This window comes from Pungitius pungitius, chromosome 3 (assembly GCF_949316345.1).
Source record: "Pungitius pungitius chromosome 3, fPunPun2.1, whole genome shotgun sequence".
NCBI classification, from domain to species: Eukaryota; Metazoa; Chordata; class Actinopteri; order Perciformes; family Gasterosteidae; genus Pungitius; species Pungitius pungitius.
This window is the reverse complement of record NC_084902.1, coordinates 10,497,707-10,516,012: the sequence shown is the minus strand read 5'-3', so window position 1 is coordinate 10,516,012 and position 18,306 is coordinate 10,497,707. Positions and strand designations below refer to the sequence as shown.

General features: G+C 40.9%; 1 protein-coding gene across 8 annotated transcripts in view; it reads right to left on the bottom strand.

The window, feature by feature from the left end:
- Nucleotides 1-14,093: 14,093 nt before the first annotated feature.
- Nucleotides 14,094-18,306, bottom strand: part of LOC119209393 (muscleblind-like protein 1) — a 66,335-nt gene continuing 62,122 nt past the window's right edge. For 7 of the 8 annotated variants that reach the window (XM_062561186.1, XM_062561185.1, XM_062561189.1 and 4 more), the window contains 2 exons: nucleotides 18,228-18,301; nucleotides 14,094-17,682 (listed from right to left, as the gene is read on the bottom strand). In XM_062561186.1, the coding sequence (XP_062417170.1) occupies nucleotides 18,245-18,301 (57 nt within the window). In that variant the 3' untranslated portion in view covers nucleotides 14,094-17,682; nucleotides 18,228-18,244. The remainder of the gene's footprint in view (nucleotides 17,683-18,227; nucleotides 18,302-18,306) is intronic. The other variant, XR_009955916.1, reaches the window with a different exon arrangement.

The window sequence follows — 18,306 nt, the reverse complement described above, 5'->3', positions numbered from 1 at the left end:
CCACTACCACCACCCACCCTGTCCACCCATCCACCGCCACCACCACCGCTCCCAACTGTGTTGGGACTTGTTTTAAAGTTGCGATGTCCTTCAGGTTGGCGCCGGCGCTTCGCGGTCTGCCGTCGGTGCGTCACTCAGGGCGACGATTTCCCCCACAACTACAACTACAACTACAGCTACAGCTACAGCAGCAGCAGCGGTGAAGGGAAGCAACGGAGACAGCTCGGGATCCGTAAAACAAAAAGGGAGAAAAAAAAGAAAAGGGGAAGCTTTCCTTTGCGCTCCGGAGAGGGGAGGTGCGCGCTGCGCAAACCAGCGAGCAGCTTCCCGTCTCCAAGCGCGCGCTTTCTGTTCCTCCCTCCTTTCATTGGGCCACCTTCGGATCAGATGCGCCAGCACCAGCGGGATTTTTTTTTTTTTGGCGCATAGAATCAGAGTAAAGTCTTTATTTTCCCTGTCGGACAAGAACATTTGAAGTTAGGCTTTTGAGATTTTGTGCAACACAATAGTGATATTAGCTCTTTAATGTACAGGTTTAAGTGTCAATTGAACACTACAAAAGGGATGACAAACATTTGCCCAAATCAAATAATGCTTTGAAAATACCGTGTGAGTGACGCTGCTGTATGATGTGTAAAAAAAACACACACATACACGCGATCATTTCCATGGAAAGGGCTGTATGATCAGCGTGTCGTCATTGCAACTCACGGTCTGCATGAACTATCTGCCTCCAACAACGGCGACTCGGAGGGAGACATTGATTAAAACAAAAAGGGTCCCCAGGTTAGACAGAGCAGACGCATAAAAACGATAAACTACTGCGGTCGGCATCGAGGTGGTCATTTGTGTACCCGAAAAAGGCTGAGACAGACAACTAGATGTGTCTGTGCCATACAGCCAAGGGCAAACCCAGACTCTGGAAGTAGTCTCTCAGAGAGGATGGTGATGATGAAGGATGAAGGGATTGGCCAAAGGTTAACGTGATTATGCTCTGTTGCCAAACGTTTAAACATTTTAGAACGAGCAGTTAGCCGAGGCTCTGGAATAATGGCCGTTATTAGTGGGCACAGAATGAATGTCCACCTCAGACTTGGTAGATAAAATAGGTTATTGTCCATTAGGTGAGATTTACATAGCCAGTCAAAAGTCTGGACACAATTTCACATTGAATGAGAAAATGTGTCATTTCTTTAAAATGTTGCCGGAAAAGATGTGCAATACGTAAAAGTTGACTTTCAAACACTTTCAATTGATTGATGCATTTTAGAGAGAGTCAGCAGATGTTCCACCGGATATTGGAAATCATTATAAAAATAAGTGGGTATTTGTTATCTGAGCAGCATCAAGCTTTCTAGGAACTGTCCTGTGTTATCCTTTAGGGGTGTGGGTGTTTTTTTTTAAATTCCATGTGCTGTTTAAGGAGTCAACAAACAACCACAAAGTTCCTAATACATAAACTTGGGGGGAAATTTGAATTACGATCATTGTCTGGAGTTTGAAAGTGCTGGGGTCAAATGGATCCCAATGGTAAAATGTGTTAGTACATTTAAAGCTAACAGTGGGGTTAAGACATGGTAGGACGTGGGACTAAATTTACACCCAACCAAACCGGATACTTTTCCATCATCGTCCACTATATTTGCATACATTTGAATGTTTGTAAAGGCTTGTTTGAGAGTTCCTGTTTTGGAAACTTGCAGAGCGACGACTCACTCTTTTCCATAATCAGATAACGGTGTTCATCTGGCGACACAAAACACAGAGGGATGAAATAGGCTCCAAGTGCTTGATCGTTCCTGTGAAGTGAGAACAAAGCAAATTGACATCTTGAAAAAGGATACTTCAATCCAATCAGATTTCTGGAAGCATTTAGTTGGAGCCAAGCCTAAACTTTAGCTGAAGCTTGATATGTGTGATTTAAAATGCGTACCGTGTCCTCTCTTATTCCAGCTGCTCGCTGGGCTGTAATATAAAACAGAAGGAGAAATTCAATGGAAGGTTGTAATATTCAAAGTCTCCAGGCAGGGTGAGCTAGGTTAAATACTCTCCGCATCGTTTCTTTTTCTGCCAAAGAACGTGATCTATTTTGTTTGACCTCCATTTTCTACCCGAGAGGCAGGAACAGAGACGTTTAGTTTAGAATTTGTGAAGCACACATATTGGCAAGGTCAGCGTACCTCAACCTTTCAAAGGAGCTGCTGTCTAGATTTTTCTTTTCAGCACATGTTTTTTAGAACTAAGGAGATATTTCCAGTTAATATGGAATACACATCAAGCTTAAGGTGTATATACGTATACACCTCTCAAACAAGGTGAGGACACAAATCCAATATTGGTTAGGTAAACCAAAAAGAAGTTTGTTGCCACAATTTGGCAACATAATGATGCAGAAATGTTGATTCTGACTCATATGAAAACTCTAAAGTGAGAAACATAAAAACTCACTCTGGTAACGTTTGTTTAGTAACCTTTGTTCACCTGACTGTGGCACAATGTCGGCCAATGTTATACATCACAGGCAAGCGGCCATAGTAAAGGGTTAAACTTAAACTTTTAAACTGTGCCCTAAGTGTCGCCTATATCAGCTCTCAGCGAGTAAATAAAAGTCTTGCATCAGGCTATTAAAGGAGAGGCAGAGTCCAAGGGGCAGTCTGGGGTCAGCAAGGAGCAAATAAACAGATTCTCTGGCTAACAAAACAGACCTCTGGCTTGGCACCGGGCTGAAAGTCAAAAAAGGGGGTAAACAAGCAGGGAAGCACAGCAATACACCCTGACAGGGAATGGGAGGAAGTGAGCAGTAACATACTGCAGGGGTTGTGTGAGGGAGCGGGTGTGAGTCAGGGGAGCCTGGTGACGGTGGGATGGATGGGCGCTAGCGTGGGGCGCATGGGGACCACATCGGGGTTGATTGGTTATCCTAAATTTCCCGTAGGTGTGTGGATGCGAGTGTGAATGGTTGTTTGTCTCTGAAATGTAACATTTCCATGAGCTACTGATATATCGAAAGACAATGACGTCATTGCTGTTCTCACACCGGCGCACATTTTGGTGAGTCAAGTCTTCCCAGTCAGAACCAATCCATGTCAGAGGGAGCAGGTTTTGCCTTCGACAGGCTTCCGGGTGTGAAGTCAGATAAGGATAAAGTTGAAATTGCTCTTTGCCGCTCTCTTCCCCTCACTCACCGGGACTTACGGATCACTGCCTTCTAGTCCGAAACACACTGACCACGGGCTACACAAGTGTGTAAAAAGCAAAAAGAACGGACAGAGAAGCTGCTGCAGACGTTACAGGCCGTTACAACCCATTCTCAACTCGAACGTGCCTGTTGTTTCTTAGCTGCACCGTGACGATTTCATCCATTTTTCACAAGTCTCTAACATGATTGGATTCAAGCCACAGGAGTGAAATTCTATTCGTCTCAGACTCTGACCCGTATTTCTTTGCGTCCTGCTTCGCTGGCTCTTCTGACAACCCGATGACCGTCAGAGGCTAATAGTGTGTCATTGTCATTTATTGTGGCGTTACCAGGTCTCTGCAGCATCACTGAGCAATGAGAATCAGGTCCGAAGCTGCATCAGTATAATTTAGTCCAGTATGTCTCTGTCAAGATCAGTCTTTACAAATGAGTAGATTTGTGAGAATGTCATTTTCTTCACTGCTTTTCAAATCCAGCGGCCTATTTTATTTATGCTCTTTTACTCCATTCATCTGCCTTTCTCTGTCCCGTCACTCATCTTTCTGTTCACTTTCTCTCCCTTTGTGGCCAGTCTATCTATGGTTTTCTCTTCTAATTGGTTGGTTTGCTTAATCTGTTTCATCCAATTCTCGGCTCATTGAGTGCCCAGAGGAAGACCATCACATATAACCCACGTGTGATTGTGATGAGAGTCTCGGCTGGCTTTGAACTCTCTTATCAGCTGTCAGACAGACTAGGCTGGAAAATAGTGAATTACTCTTTTGCTTCCCTTTGTCTGTCACTCCAAAACACCACCATTCTTTTTCCTTTTGTGGTCCCTCTTTAATGTTTCTCTTCATCTCACTTCTGCTCATCCTTAGTTTCAGATGAACATCCAACCCACCCTGCTCTCTCCCCTGAATGAACACAGGTGAGGAGACTTGAATTTAGTATTTATAGCTTTACCCACACGCAAACTCTCTGCAGCCTGTATTTTCCGTGCTTTGTTTCCAGCCTAAACATCAATTACCACCAAGGGCCTGGGAAAGCGAAAGTGAAATATTTAGCCACATTCCAGTAATAGCACGTCCGATATCTTGGCTGAGTCTGTCCTTGCAGCATACGTGCCGTGGTGACACTGCACGGCTCACTTGGTAACAAACTTGGCGAAATTCAAACAGGACCCAGGTGTTGACAATCTTTCAGCTTGCACACTTTGTAAATATCACATTATCGGATTACAGGGAATGCAATAATTCAAATGACACCATGTACCCTTCAATAAACATACTGTGCAGTCAATACTGACATGTTTATGAAGGAAATCTAGAAGTACTCTATAATCAGGTCAAAGAACACACTAAAAATTTGTGAAAACAATCATGCTTTTCATTAGCGGGTTGAGCGTTGTGTTGCTCATGAAAGGAAGAATGTAGATTGGACTTTAACTCCAAATGAATGCTAATGTTGCTTCACGCCTAATGTGCAAGTAGGCCTACTGCCCCAAGGGCCGAAACAATCTATTAACTACAGATAATATTCCTTGCAGACATCATCATCACAGTAACCTTGAAAAGTTGGTGATGACATTTATAACTCATCTAAAGTACCATGCTCTCCTGCTGTCCAGATATGATTGCCAGAGAACTAAAATCTCCATTAGCTGACCTTTAAAGAAAGGTCAGTTAAGTAAGGTGGTCAGTTTTCAGTAAACAGCTTGTGTGCTTGTGTGTGTGTCTGTGTGTGTGTGTTTCCACACACACACACAGACACACACAGACACACACACACACACACACACACACACACACACAAAGGTCAGATGCGCCGTGGGGTTCCTCTGGCTGCGACTGTGATCAATAGGCTAAACGTCATGGCCGGCCCCACATAAAGCCATATGCTGCATCTTTTCCTCTTTCTTTAATCTTCCTTCTTTTTTTCCTTCCTGTTACTCTCTCTCGATCTCTCAAATCCAACATCAGTCCGTCTTAACCAAACGGTGAGGAATCATTGACTTCCGCTGGCCCACATTGGCCGGCTGACTTTTCTATAATCTGATCAATGCAGCTGAATGTCACAGAGGTTTTCTATCAAGCAGCGAGAAGGTCAGTGGGTCTGCTCTGTGTGGACACCACAGTAATGTAACTCCTGGGCGGTCATTCTGCCGTCATTCTGACCGTTTACAGAGGAGTGAGACGAAGCAGGCCGTCGGCAATTATTGTACATTTCAAACCGTTGCCGTAATAATCCCACTTCAGCGATTTTCCATCACGTTCCCATATCAGATTCTTCTCATGTTCCCAAGGGATCCCAAAAATGTTCCCAGAAGAAGAGAGACTTTGTTTATCAGATGGGGTAGAGTGAATGTGTTTGCCAAGGTTAATGAGATCATTTGCAAGCCTTCACAGTTTAATGGGATTTTACCCATTGCAATCTGGTGTTTTTTTAAATCACACCATCCACCAAAAAAATAAGACTCTCCTGGAACACAGAAAAAACAGGTAACTGTTTATGTCACCGAATTATCACACTTTGTTTACATTTGTAAACAATTGTAGTCCAATTGTAGATCTTATTCTTTTGATTCATCCAATCACCAAATACTTTGCTGTAAATTTACAGGTAGGCTACTTCACTTGGGTATTTCCATCTCTAGCCATTTTTCACAGCTGTTCTAATGATTGTCCTACACTTCTTTAGTCTTGTGTTTGACTGCTTTAGTTTTGATAACATGGTGTTCATAGCTTGTTTTATAAAGTGACATGATTTTTGTCTATTTTGCCTCTTTTTAGTGGTTACGTCTTTGGAGGCTTAACTGGGTACAGTTGTCTGATTATGAATCATAATCAGCTGTATGATTCGACTTGCCCGTGTATTTATTTTATCTAGCAGTACTTATTCAAACAAAATCGTAGGTCTTTATCTATGGAAGTAAACCTGAAAAAAGAAGAGTTGAAGCCCCGTTATTATTGGACATGGCAACAATCCGGTCACCATGCTGCCGACAAGCCGAAGTTGTATTGGGTGCTCGCTACTTTTGCTTGACGCACGCTCCTGATCTTGAATCTAGAATCGATTGCTCTTCCTTAGTGTCCCGAATGTTGATGTTTTTGCGGCTGAATTTTTTGGGCTGAATATTTTAACCTTCCATTTTTTTTGCGGCTGAATATTTTAACGGTGATTTTTTTTGCGGTTGAATTTTTTGCAGTATTTTAACGTTGAAAAACATTCAGATACATAATTTCAATGCATAAATATTCAGTGCTAGAAATTCAATCACCTTTTTCTTTCAATACCCGGTGACACAGATTTACTTCCATATTTATCCACCTCTTCATTTACATTTTAATAAATCAATTAAAAATATATATAGCAGCCTCTGACTGAAAACACACAATCAATCAATCAATCAATTAATTTTAAGTCAATGTGATTTCAATCAAATAAATGCTTGCTCATAAATTATTTTTCTTATTCAAGTAATAGTCTAAAATAATAGAAATCAAAATTCAATGAGGTACAAGGCCACACAGATCTTAATGACTTGAACACGTTTTTTTTTAAATACCCAAGTAGATTCTTACAATACAATAAACTATTCCCTCTGTAACTTGAGGACCACCAGAATTACAGAAGAAACATATTTAACGGAAGTTGGAACAGAGAAGACATAAAACAGGCTAAAACTACTCACTATAATAACTGATTTATGGGAAGTGTCAAACTTGAGCATTCTGGTGGGCGGGATGGAGAGGATTCAGGAACCAGAGGTTGTTTAATGGAGCGGTCTTCTCGTTATCTAATCATTTGTTGCCCCGGCAGGAAACAAGGATGCTGAAATGTTGAGACGCTCACGACAAAGTGGAGTGAAAAAGGAAAAGGCTAATGGCAACATTAGCGTGAAGCTCTTTCGCTGTGTAGCGGGGGTAATATTCGCCGAGGCTGACGCTCACAGGAGGTTGGTGAGATGTACAGGATGTACCCTGGAGAGCCACACATCAATCACACTTCCCCACCTCAAATGCAGTACGAGTTTGAAGTGTATATTCTTTTAAGCACATAGAGGCTTTGTAGAAATATCCAATTTCATGTGGAAGAAGATAAAGGGGTAATCTTTGTGCATAATACCATAATACCTTACCACATTTAAATGATTGTTCTGTCTGTTAACTGTAATGAGAAGTGCTCCAGTTGGAATGAAGAAAGTGCTGACAAATGGAAGTAGAAAAAAAAAAGGTGAGGAGAAAATGACTTTGTGAAACCTCTGGCCATTCTGCGACCCAGCCACCGTAAAATCGAGGAAAAATAAATGAATGATGATAAATGATTGGTGGAAGTGGACACGTCTGTGACCAAACAACGAATGTTCAAAATGCCGTGTCTTCAAGGCCATGTGGTGGTTTTTAAGGAGCTGCTGAGGGTCCCTCTTTGTCAGACGGCTGCTTATGAATATCGTGAACCGTTACAGACAGAGAGGGTGACCAAAGGCTGAATAAATTAAAGAGAAGCAGAGCGAGGGGGACAAGAGAAGAAGGCTGAATACGAGAAGCTAAAAAACAGACAGAGGGAGAACAGAGTGTTACATCTGGAAGAGAAGGGAGCGCCAAGACCGAAACAATCCATCCTTTCTTGTTGTAGGAGGCAAAGAAAGGGACAAGAAGGCTCCAGTACGCCACGGGAGTTCTGAGGCATTTAATTGGACGATCAAGAGAAGAAAGCTCAGAGCCAGGCTCAAACTGAGAAGCAGAAAAGAAGAAAATAATTTGATGTCGAGGACAAACTGGCAACCATATCTCACTTCTAACTTGTAACTCGAAGGCAGGAACTTTTGAGTTCCGTTTTCGGAGAGAAAAAGGAAAACTCACAGGAACAACTCAATTGAGTCAAAATTGAGTTACAAAAGGATTGTAATGTTGGCTGAGCTTGTGGCAGATCCATTGACTGTGTATTGGAAATGGACATATTATTATGCATGTACAACAACATGTACAATGCATTATTATCTGCTTTACTATAAATTAGAGCTGTTTTGGAAGACTTGAAAAGCTGAGTTTAAGCAAGACCATAAACTCACGTTCAAGACGTTTACTGAGGTATGAAATCAAGTGAAGAGCTGAGTCACTCCTCATAGACCTCCGTACAATCTGCTGCTAAACATCAGTATGTTAGCGTTGCCATGGTAAGCATGTTAGCATGATGACATTTAGCTCGAAGCACCATTGTGCCAAGAACAGCCCTACAGAGCGGATAGAGCTGGCTGTAGACTATTACGCTTGTATTGGAAAGTGTCATTTGGTGTAATTCTTTAAGGCTTCAACGGGCATTTATTAATTACATTTGAGTACCATTTATCATAATAAGCTCAAGACCATTTCAAGTTGAATTGACAAGAGAAATCCATATTCTTTTATATCATTTACTAAAATTTACAGAGGCTATAGAACAGCAACTTAGCAGAGAGTAAAGTTTTGCAAATGTCAATAATTGAGAAATAATCTGAAAAGTTATTGTCAAAAAATCAAATGATGAATCTCCTTTTCTTTCCTCTTTTTACACAAAAGATTTTCTTTTAAATCACATTCTCAACTGTATGCCGTCACTGCTATTTACTGCATACTGAACTAGAACTTTCCCCCATCTTCCTCCCTCCTTCTTTCTCAGACGAATTAAACCAAAGAACTATTTTCATCTGCCCATTAGATTGCGGGATGGTCTGGTGAGCGCCATGGCACCATGTTCCAAGCCTAATAAGGTGAATGAAAAGATTACAAGAGGAAGTCAGTACGTGTTTTTTTTCCCACTGGCTTGTCATTATGGGCTAATTCATTTAAAATGGCCAAATATAGATTAGGTATAATGTGATACATCTTAAAATAGGACCTGCTGCTGCTGCACTCATCCAACCACACCTTAGACATTTTAGTGAACCTTGAGCAACTGTTTGTTCTTGTGTGAAAAAGTGTCTCTCTGAGTCACGGGTGCCGTTAAGAATTATTCACACACGGTGCCTGTGTAAATACACTCAAGCTGAAGTTCACACAAAGGAAACGCGGCGGAGGGTTGGGCACTGCAGTGGGAAATAACGTATAGCTTAGAGTGAGTGGCCCTTAACGAAACACCAAGTTACCATTTCTCATTACCACAACAGGCGGATTTCCTATATGTAATTCAGGAGCGTGATGATAGCTTCCACCTGATTACACCCAATTTTGAGGATCATATTTCTGTTATCATATTAAGGAGCTTTTTATGGATCAGACATGGTGTGACTGTTAGTTGACTAAACATGTATTTCGTTAAGGGATGCAATTAAAAGGGAGAAAAAGCTGTGTCCAAAGGTAAATCCGCCAACTGGAACCAACATTTCAGTTAATAACAATATTCCAATATTAGTTTAATCCGTATGGAGAAAGAAGCCTCCAAGGCTAGTTGGCGGGTAACCAGCTCCATATTAAAAAATGGCAGAAATTGTGACTTAATTACACCGATGGAGATTTAGGTGCAAGCCGCTTTAGCATATTGATGGTCTCAGTGAACAGACTGCTTTATGAGCTAAACACAGGCAGAGATGGGACAGGTAGGACCGAAGGAGGAAAAGAGCAGAGGAGCTTTTGAGGAATCTCATTAATGAGAGGGATGGATTAAGGCTGTCTGGCATACAAACATTCACACGAGCTGCATACTGATTCAAACCCTTTCTACCCCGAGGTGCTGATTTATATTAGAGCTTCAAATAAACTCAAATCGTGATACACATCTCCTCACTCCACCCCTCCCCACTCCAACCCCCTGTTGGCTTCTCACTCATGTGACTGCTCACTTCATCCTCCGAGCTGTCCACAGAGTCCTGTCACAAAGACGAGGCTGAGCCTGCACCACAGCTGTTACAACACATTCTCTTTTTTTCTTCTTCTTCTTTCTTCCTGTGAGCTCTGGGGTCACAAAGCAATCTTTCTTCAGGCTTTGTCTCTCTGGCTCCCATTTTCTGTCAAATTTCCTCAGCGTTCCCTCCCTCCCTCCCCGCCGCCCTCAAATAGCACCACAGGGCAGGAAAGACAGATCACTGGCTAATTATCTCGCGATAAAGGATATCACACAGCATATCCATAGGACCAACCGCCTTCCCTGACCTCCTCTCTCATCCTTTACTACTGTCTTTGTGTGAACACACGTATAAGCCGAGGGACATCCTGTCACCACGTGAATAGTGGCCGTTCATGTCTGGGTACAGCTGTGCCCTCGGTGCCCTCTCCGTATGACCCATATTCTCTCAGCTACACGCCCCGCCAGCTGTTTTGCACTCTTCGACTTGTTCTACTTTCCGCCATCTAAGACCAGAAATATTCCGCACAACTGCTTCTTCTGCCACTACTAAATATGTGGGGAATAGGAAACACTCCTGGCACTTTAAGTACTCCTGTCTAGAATATTTCTAAAGGGATTCCGGTGCTCGAAAACACCGCCGTGGTCCAGAGAGACACAGCACAAACCTGCTATTCCCCGTAGTAGAGTGACAATATTAGGTCAATGTGGTATGCAACACACAGGCTTGCACTGACATCATGCTTGCAACAACATGTTCCCACGCGAGAGGCTCCCTCCTCTGAAGCTCTTCGGACGGGCGGATATTTACATTAACTGCTTGATTTCTTGTTTATGGACTTACACAGAGGAAAACTACGTCGGTACTCTTACGATGCTACGAAGTTAACAATGTATCTGTACCGGGGAGTTGCCCTGAAAACTTCCTCAAAATATTTGGCCCATTGAACTCTGGCACAGTTCAGGAAACATGGGAGTAGATGGTTGCTTCCAACGTTTAAATGGCTGGCACATGTGTTGATATATGGTTAGAGGAAGCTAAATAAATGAAAGCGGATGCCTAAAAACAAGTTTGGATTCAGTCGCAGGCCTCCAACCAAAACACAATAAACTCACAGCCCTGTTATTGGCAGCGGCGGCGGCGGTTGGCGTCGAAGTTCTGCGAAGAAGTGCAACCGACCAAATCAATAGCGCGCCTCGTCCAGGAGCCCATGCTACTGGACTGACCGGCTTCTTCCACTCTCCTTTTCCATCAGCAGGGAATGCACTCACAATTACTATAAACACATACCCCACACAAACACACTTACTGTAAGCAAATACACCTGGATGCATGCACACACACACACACACACACACTCCCACGTACACCCCGGAGGAAATTGGGCGCTCCAAGCAGCACTCAGTGAGAGTCAAGTGGTGACTCAGCACACAGACAGCAACAGGGTTTAAGTGAAGGTGGGGAGGATGGTGCATTCAATTATTGACACAATTATTTTGAAATAAAGGTGCTCGTCAAACAGGGACGATGAATAAGAAGTTGTTTCTAATAATCACGCCTCAATGCTGAAATGACCTGTCTGTCTCTTTTAGTTAGTACATAATGTGCTGTTCTTTATCTCTGACTTTAAAGGGAATTGCATCATCATTATTTCTTCATGCAGTTATATTTCACTCTGCCTTCGGCCTCATCCAATAATCACAGGATTTAAAGATTTCCTTCTGCCATCCGCTCCTCTTCAGGGTTCACTTGTTTTCCAGCTGTGTTACTCTCCTTAGTTTGTCATTATTTCCTCCATAATGCAGTCAGAGCATTGGATTATCATGGGGTCATTTTAGAAAGAAAAAAAAAGATTACGCTTCTTAATTGGACAGACATCCGGAAAACCTAATTAATTCACAAATGAAAGTGTTTACATTTTTAATGGTATTAGTCAGTATTTTTCCTCACGTTAGAGGGAATTTCTTAAATGAGATTAATTGCGTATTAATGGAAGGATACAGCGGAGGGTTCAGACTGTAACTTCCTTTTTGGCTGTGGGATGCAATCTTTTTATCCTCACACAAGCAGAATCAAACTCAAAATCACGCACTATTCAGCCCTCTTTTATATAAAAAAAAGCCTAATTTAAAAACTGAGCAGGTTGAGGGGGAGATTTGTGATGCGTCGCCAACATGAGGTCGTACATCATACTTTGTGAGGCGGGCGACAGAAGCTGCCATTATTGGATCAGCATTGCTTCATTTAGTCTCCACACGACATCGTCTGCCACTGACGCCTGTGGACGGAGAGATGGTGGATGGTGGATGGTGGATGGTGGGAGAGAAGAGGAGGAGAGCTAGAACAAAAGCTGGGAGGGAAAGAAACGGAAGGAAGGAGACAGGGGAGAGGGAACTGGAGTGGACAGGAGAAAGACCAGATAGTTGTGCGAGAAGAAAATGAGAAATGAGAAGATTTAGATTGAATGTGGTTAAAAAAAAAAAAAAGAAAACAGTAGGAAAAAAATGGATTTGACTCATGGTAATTTGATGAATTTGTTTCAGGCAGATAATGGGACGTATTTAGTTGGGCAAGTAAGGGAACAATGCGTAAGTGATAATGGCCTGTAGCTTCCTGCTAATGTTGGTATGGTCAACATTTCCTCAATAACTTAGCAGTGAGTTGGCAACCCCCCCTCCCGCCCTAACCCCTCCCCCCAACCCCTCCAACAGCTCACTGCACCCGAGCTTCAGGGGAACAGTTCCATCAAAATATCTGGCTGCCTCATTTTTCCTGACAGCTGTCGCTATTATGTTTATGGATTGGATGGTGAAAGGATCAGAGGAAGACTAAGCGCCAGGAACAATAATCTCAGCCTTTTTTTACATTTGGTCCTACGTTTTGCTTTAAGGCCCTGTGAGCCCCAACCAACAAGGAGATGGTGTCATCTGGTGGCTGTTCTGTGCATCACAGCTTTATAGGCTTACAGGAAACAACACATTTGTGACTAGTTTCTGGGAAAAAGAAATCAAACTACGAAGCCTCTGCAATGTGCAAGCAGCTGTTATCAATTACTTCGCCTCATTGGACAACTTTGCACAGACGGCTCTAATTTGAACACTTAAGCTCACCCCCACTGTGTAAGTGAACGAGGGGTGGGACAGCACATTGGAAACTTGCTTCATCCACAATGTGTGAACACGCAATGTGAGTGGAATAACCATATCAAGGTTTGCCTCAACGCCACTGACTGAATTTGCTTCTTTAAGAGAATGCATCTAAATGAAATCACATTCAGATTGTATCTGTGCATGATTTGCATAGAAATTAAGCTGATATATCAATCTAAATTAAAATCTTTGTTTCTAATTACAAGCTTCAGTGGGAAGGACAAATTGATTCATTGGATCTATTCTAGGGTTTAAATGAAAAACAGTATTTATTTGGAGTCACTACAGGAAAAATAAAACATTTAAAAATATGTCTATAACGTGTTGAATCAATGTTAACTCACTGGATTTTACTGTGATTTCAAGTTACTGCAAATATACAATAATTACATGAAAGAAAAACAGATGATAATATACTGGACAATAGATAGGTATCTTCCTGGTGAATAAATCACAAAAAATAAAGTGTGGCCTTGAAGACTTGATAAGTAATTTCATCAGGATAATTAATCAATGATGTATTGAGCTTGCAGGCACTGCGAAGTATTGTAATCTGCCTCCTTAGTAGAGTTATAGCCCTTTGCGATAATGTTTCAGTAACAGTGGTGCATCTAAGGCAAAACAAGTAAATACATTGATTTTAACAAATTGGCTTAATTAGAGAATTAACAATTCTACATGAAATCCTGTTGACCAGCTTATTTGTAAATTGATTGTCCATTATAATATGCGTATTAGCTTTTTTGCTTGAATGAGAAACTGCGATCATGTCGGTTTTAAGTTTCTCTGCTCGGCTGAGCTAAATAGTTTCTGGCCACATCTTGATTACATTTTTCATCATCCAATCTGGATAGGAACAAAATGCGGAACTTTTACTTTAATTGGAAAGAACAACATTTACACATCCCATATGCATGAAATAATGTCTCAACCCAATTCCTCATTCATTGGTAAATTTTTATTACTTTTTAAAATTCATAACAGCAATAATTAAATATAGCAATCCAGGCCCCGTGAAAAAATGTGTCAAGTATGTTTTCTCAATGAACCACAGACATCCATCAAACTTAGTACAGCACACTATAGGTTATAATACCTGCAGTCACCACTTTGATTATTATAGGATGTTGTAGTTCATTTAACCCCAACATTCCCTCAGCTTCAGACGGTTTCATTATCATTTCTGATTTTCTCACACACATTTTGCTCTGATGTCATTATATTTTATGGCTTTAGACTGACAATCAGAGGTTGTCTCTACAGGTGCTTTTCAGAGGAGGTGGACACATCTTTTCAAGGAGCGTTTGAGCAAAAAAATATAAGCAAAACAAATAGCTGCAGAGGACAGGATACATTATATTAGCACTAACGAGCAGAAAAAACCAACATGAAATAAAAAGAAACGTTTTGTTTACATTATATCATAAATGTAAGCATGCGTGCTTGTAGGAGATGAGAGATGACAAAGATGATCAGGACACTATCTGAAACGGACGACTTGATGACCAAACAGTCTGTCAATCTGCAATGATTCCCAACTCCACCTGATGTTGATCCATACCTGCTTCCTGTTTGGTCAGTTTCATCTACTAGAAGCACAGCTTACATAAACATAAGGAACATACTATTAGCTATGGTGTTTGTGTTGTGTTACTCTCCAAGTGGTGCACTTTGGTGAGTATGTTCTCAGGTATCTTTTTTCTAATATTTTTAAATAAACCACTATTCTATTTGTGTATTCTTTATATATATATTTTTTTATTCAATTACAATGATATAATATTGAATACTGTAAATACATATTTCTGTGTAACATATTCTTATTCAATATTACTGCAGTGATTCTTTTTAAACGGTAAATGTATTTCCTTTAACATGCATTCCTCTCTGAGGAGGAGACAGGACGTGTTGTGATTGGTTGGGCCTAGTAGGGCGTGGCCATGACACACACACCTTTCAGTACAGGCGGGTTAGGGGACCATACAAACCCACTCAGGCCCTTTCACTGGAGGCTAGTGGATGCCTCCCCCGGGAAGGTTACCTGGCGAACTACAAGCTGCTGACAAAAAAGAAGAGCAACACTTGGCCTTTTCTCAAACGGTTCGGAGCGTGAGAAACCTTTTGATGCAAGCAATTTTGTTCGGCCTTTTGTACGATTTTTTTTGTTGTTATCCTAGCAAAATTCACTGTCGTTATAGACATACTTTTTTATTCAAAATAAGATCTCAATATACATGAATCTCTCTTTTTTGACTATGTACAGAAGTGCAAAAAATCATCCTTTATAATCCTTTGTCGCCTCAAGATTGCCCATCCCCTCCCTTGATGTTTGCAGTTGGATGAGTAAGAGATCGGTGTGCAGACTCCCTACTCACGCCTTTTACCTGATCCCGCCAGCGACGCACCCAAAAAGTCATCAAATATGCAGCTTGTTTTCCAACATGGCCCAATTTCCAGGGAGTAGAAATATTAAAACAATATTTACTAATTGAAATGGATACAGTAGAAAATAACATCTTTACTCTAAACATCTAAGAATTATATTTTTACAATAGTCTTTTTTTCATATACGACTAGTTACAAACCTTACAATCGTTAAAATATCACTCGGTTATCGGCGATGGTTGCCACAGTGACAACTTAGCCTCTCTGTTCTATTATTTTGTCACTGTTAGATACTCATATAAAACATTTTTGTTCAAAGAACACAAATAGACTGAAGAAATTAACAATATACATACGGTTCAACAATATGCATAACATAGAAAATATTCAGTTCACAATGATAATCATAGTAAAATTAACATTGAATGGAATTTCAGGAAACTGTGCATGAGGAACACACAAACACACACTTAATTTTAAAACCTCATCTTCGTTATAGAAACGATAAATATAACGAGTACAACTGGAAATATGAATTAAACATCAAATATTCTCACACAACAACAATAAAGTAAAACACTCCTCATCTAAAGGAATAACAAAACAAGAAAGTGACAATAACATAGTGCTCTGTGTGTGTGTGTGTGTGTGTGTGTGTGTGCGTGTAAGTTAATATGGCGTGGATTAGGCAACTGGATGGTTCATAATGGCATGTTGCATTGTGCTGACCCGATGGTACATTCTAAGGCTTTGGATGAGTAATACAATCGTTTAAATAATCTTGCCACATTCCCTGTTCTATCCACCGATGAAATATGCCTGAAGAACACCCAGAGCACATTAAAAACAAAGACTTCTAGAGATCTACTCTATACACCTGATCCTACCTCGGGCCCAAACCTTTTTTAAATCTACCTACAATAGTGACACAAAAAGACTTTGGCTGACTATGTGAGAACTGCTCTCAGGTAGATGTACTTCACAAGTATCTTTAAACATGTCAGACGGTATATACACTAAACTAAATCTACTTTATCTGCTATCTGCCTTAAAATATGCATAACCATACAAATGACAAACAAGTCAGGACATACGAATCCATCACTAGTTGCACTGTAGATTTTGACTTCGGTCTCACAGCAGTTTGGGGGACCAACCGATGGCCGAGTTGTTTCAGAGCAAGTCTTCATTAATGTGAGCTTTTGGTCTGCCGCACAAGCCAAGACCCCACAGAGAGAGACAGTCATTTCTCCAAACAACTCACATCAACAACAAAGTCTGAGACACAAAAAGAAAAAAGAAGAAAATAATCATTCAGTAGAAGATTTGAGTAAAGTAGACAAGTCAGGTTGTCTCGTCAGCAGCGGTGCTGCCGGGAATCACAGGTAATGACAGGTCACAATAATGTACACTGCATGCTGTGCAAAAGACAAAAACAGACGTGTTAAAGGGAATTTTTGGGTTTTACACTTCTTAAATCTGTTTTAATACCATTCACGTGTTTTTGAGATGTATGGCACTTTACAGGGATGCTTGCAAGGTTTAAGACATGTGCTTAAGATATTGAAAGGTAGGCTAGAAGGGATTGATAGACTCCTTACAGACATTCAGTTGCTACGTTGCCTCCGAGTGCACTCATGTGATTTCCCTCATCCCTGGATTTACTGAATTAGATCTCAAACAAAGTAGTTGTGCATGCATGTGTGATTCAATCGGATCATTTGTTTCTTTTACCTCAATTTAAATACAAGGTGCACTTTTGTGTAAACAAATGAACACATTTAGCTCAAAGACCACCAACCCATAAACAGACAAAAAAACACAAGTCATGATACTTGGTCAATGGACGTACCCATCCAGTCGGTGTTTTTGACCACTTCTCCACTCTTTTGCTCCGTGTTTAACATTCAAAGTGTGTCCGGTGAATAAAGGTTAGGTGCCTCTACAGAGCGAAAGGCAGTCTTTAATGAAGATGAAGATCTTTTCTGTTCTTGTGTAATAAAACAAAACAATCCTCACAAACTGGGCCTCCTATATCGACATGCAGATTTATCCCAGAACAATTTAGATTTGCTCAGCAGTTTTGTTCTTGATGTTAGAGACTGACGGTTGATCTTGGACTCAACATCAGTGCGCTCCAGTTGCATCTGGAAAGAAGTTAAAAGAGATGAGAAGCAAGAGGACAAGATGGCACCAATTTCAGGCAAAATATTCATTTTATCTGTATAAAGAAGTGCTGTCAGTTCAACGCGTATGGAAGTAAATCTGTGCCATCGGGGGTTGAAATAAAAAGATGATTGAATTTCTAGCACTGAATATTTATGCATTGAAATTATGTACCTGAATGTTTTTCAACATTAAAACACCGCAAAAAAATTCAACCTAAAAAAAATCACTGTTAAAATATTCAGCCGCTAAAGAAATGACGGTTACAATATTCAACCCAAATAATTCAGCCGTGACACTAAGGTAGAGCAATCGATTCTAGATTCAAGATCAGGAGCGTGCGTCAAGCAAAAGGAGCGAGCATTATAACAACAATAATAATAATAACAACAACAATAACTGAAAAAACATCTTTGTCTGTTGCAAAAAAAGAAAATGCGGTCGTGGCAAATATTTCACAAGGATATTTGGATCGAAAGTAGCAGACAGTGAATGTTCCAAAGTTAGAGGGAGGTGCAGTACATACCGGTCTGATCGAGACTCCTACATCTGGGTCACATATTTGTGACTATTCAGATGGTCAGCAGATATTATTGGAATCTGAT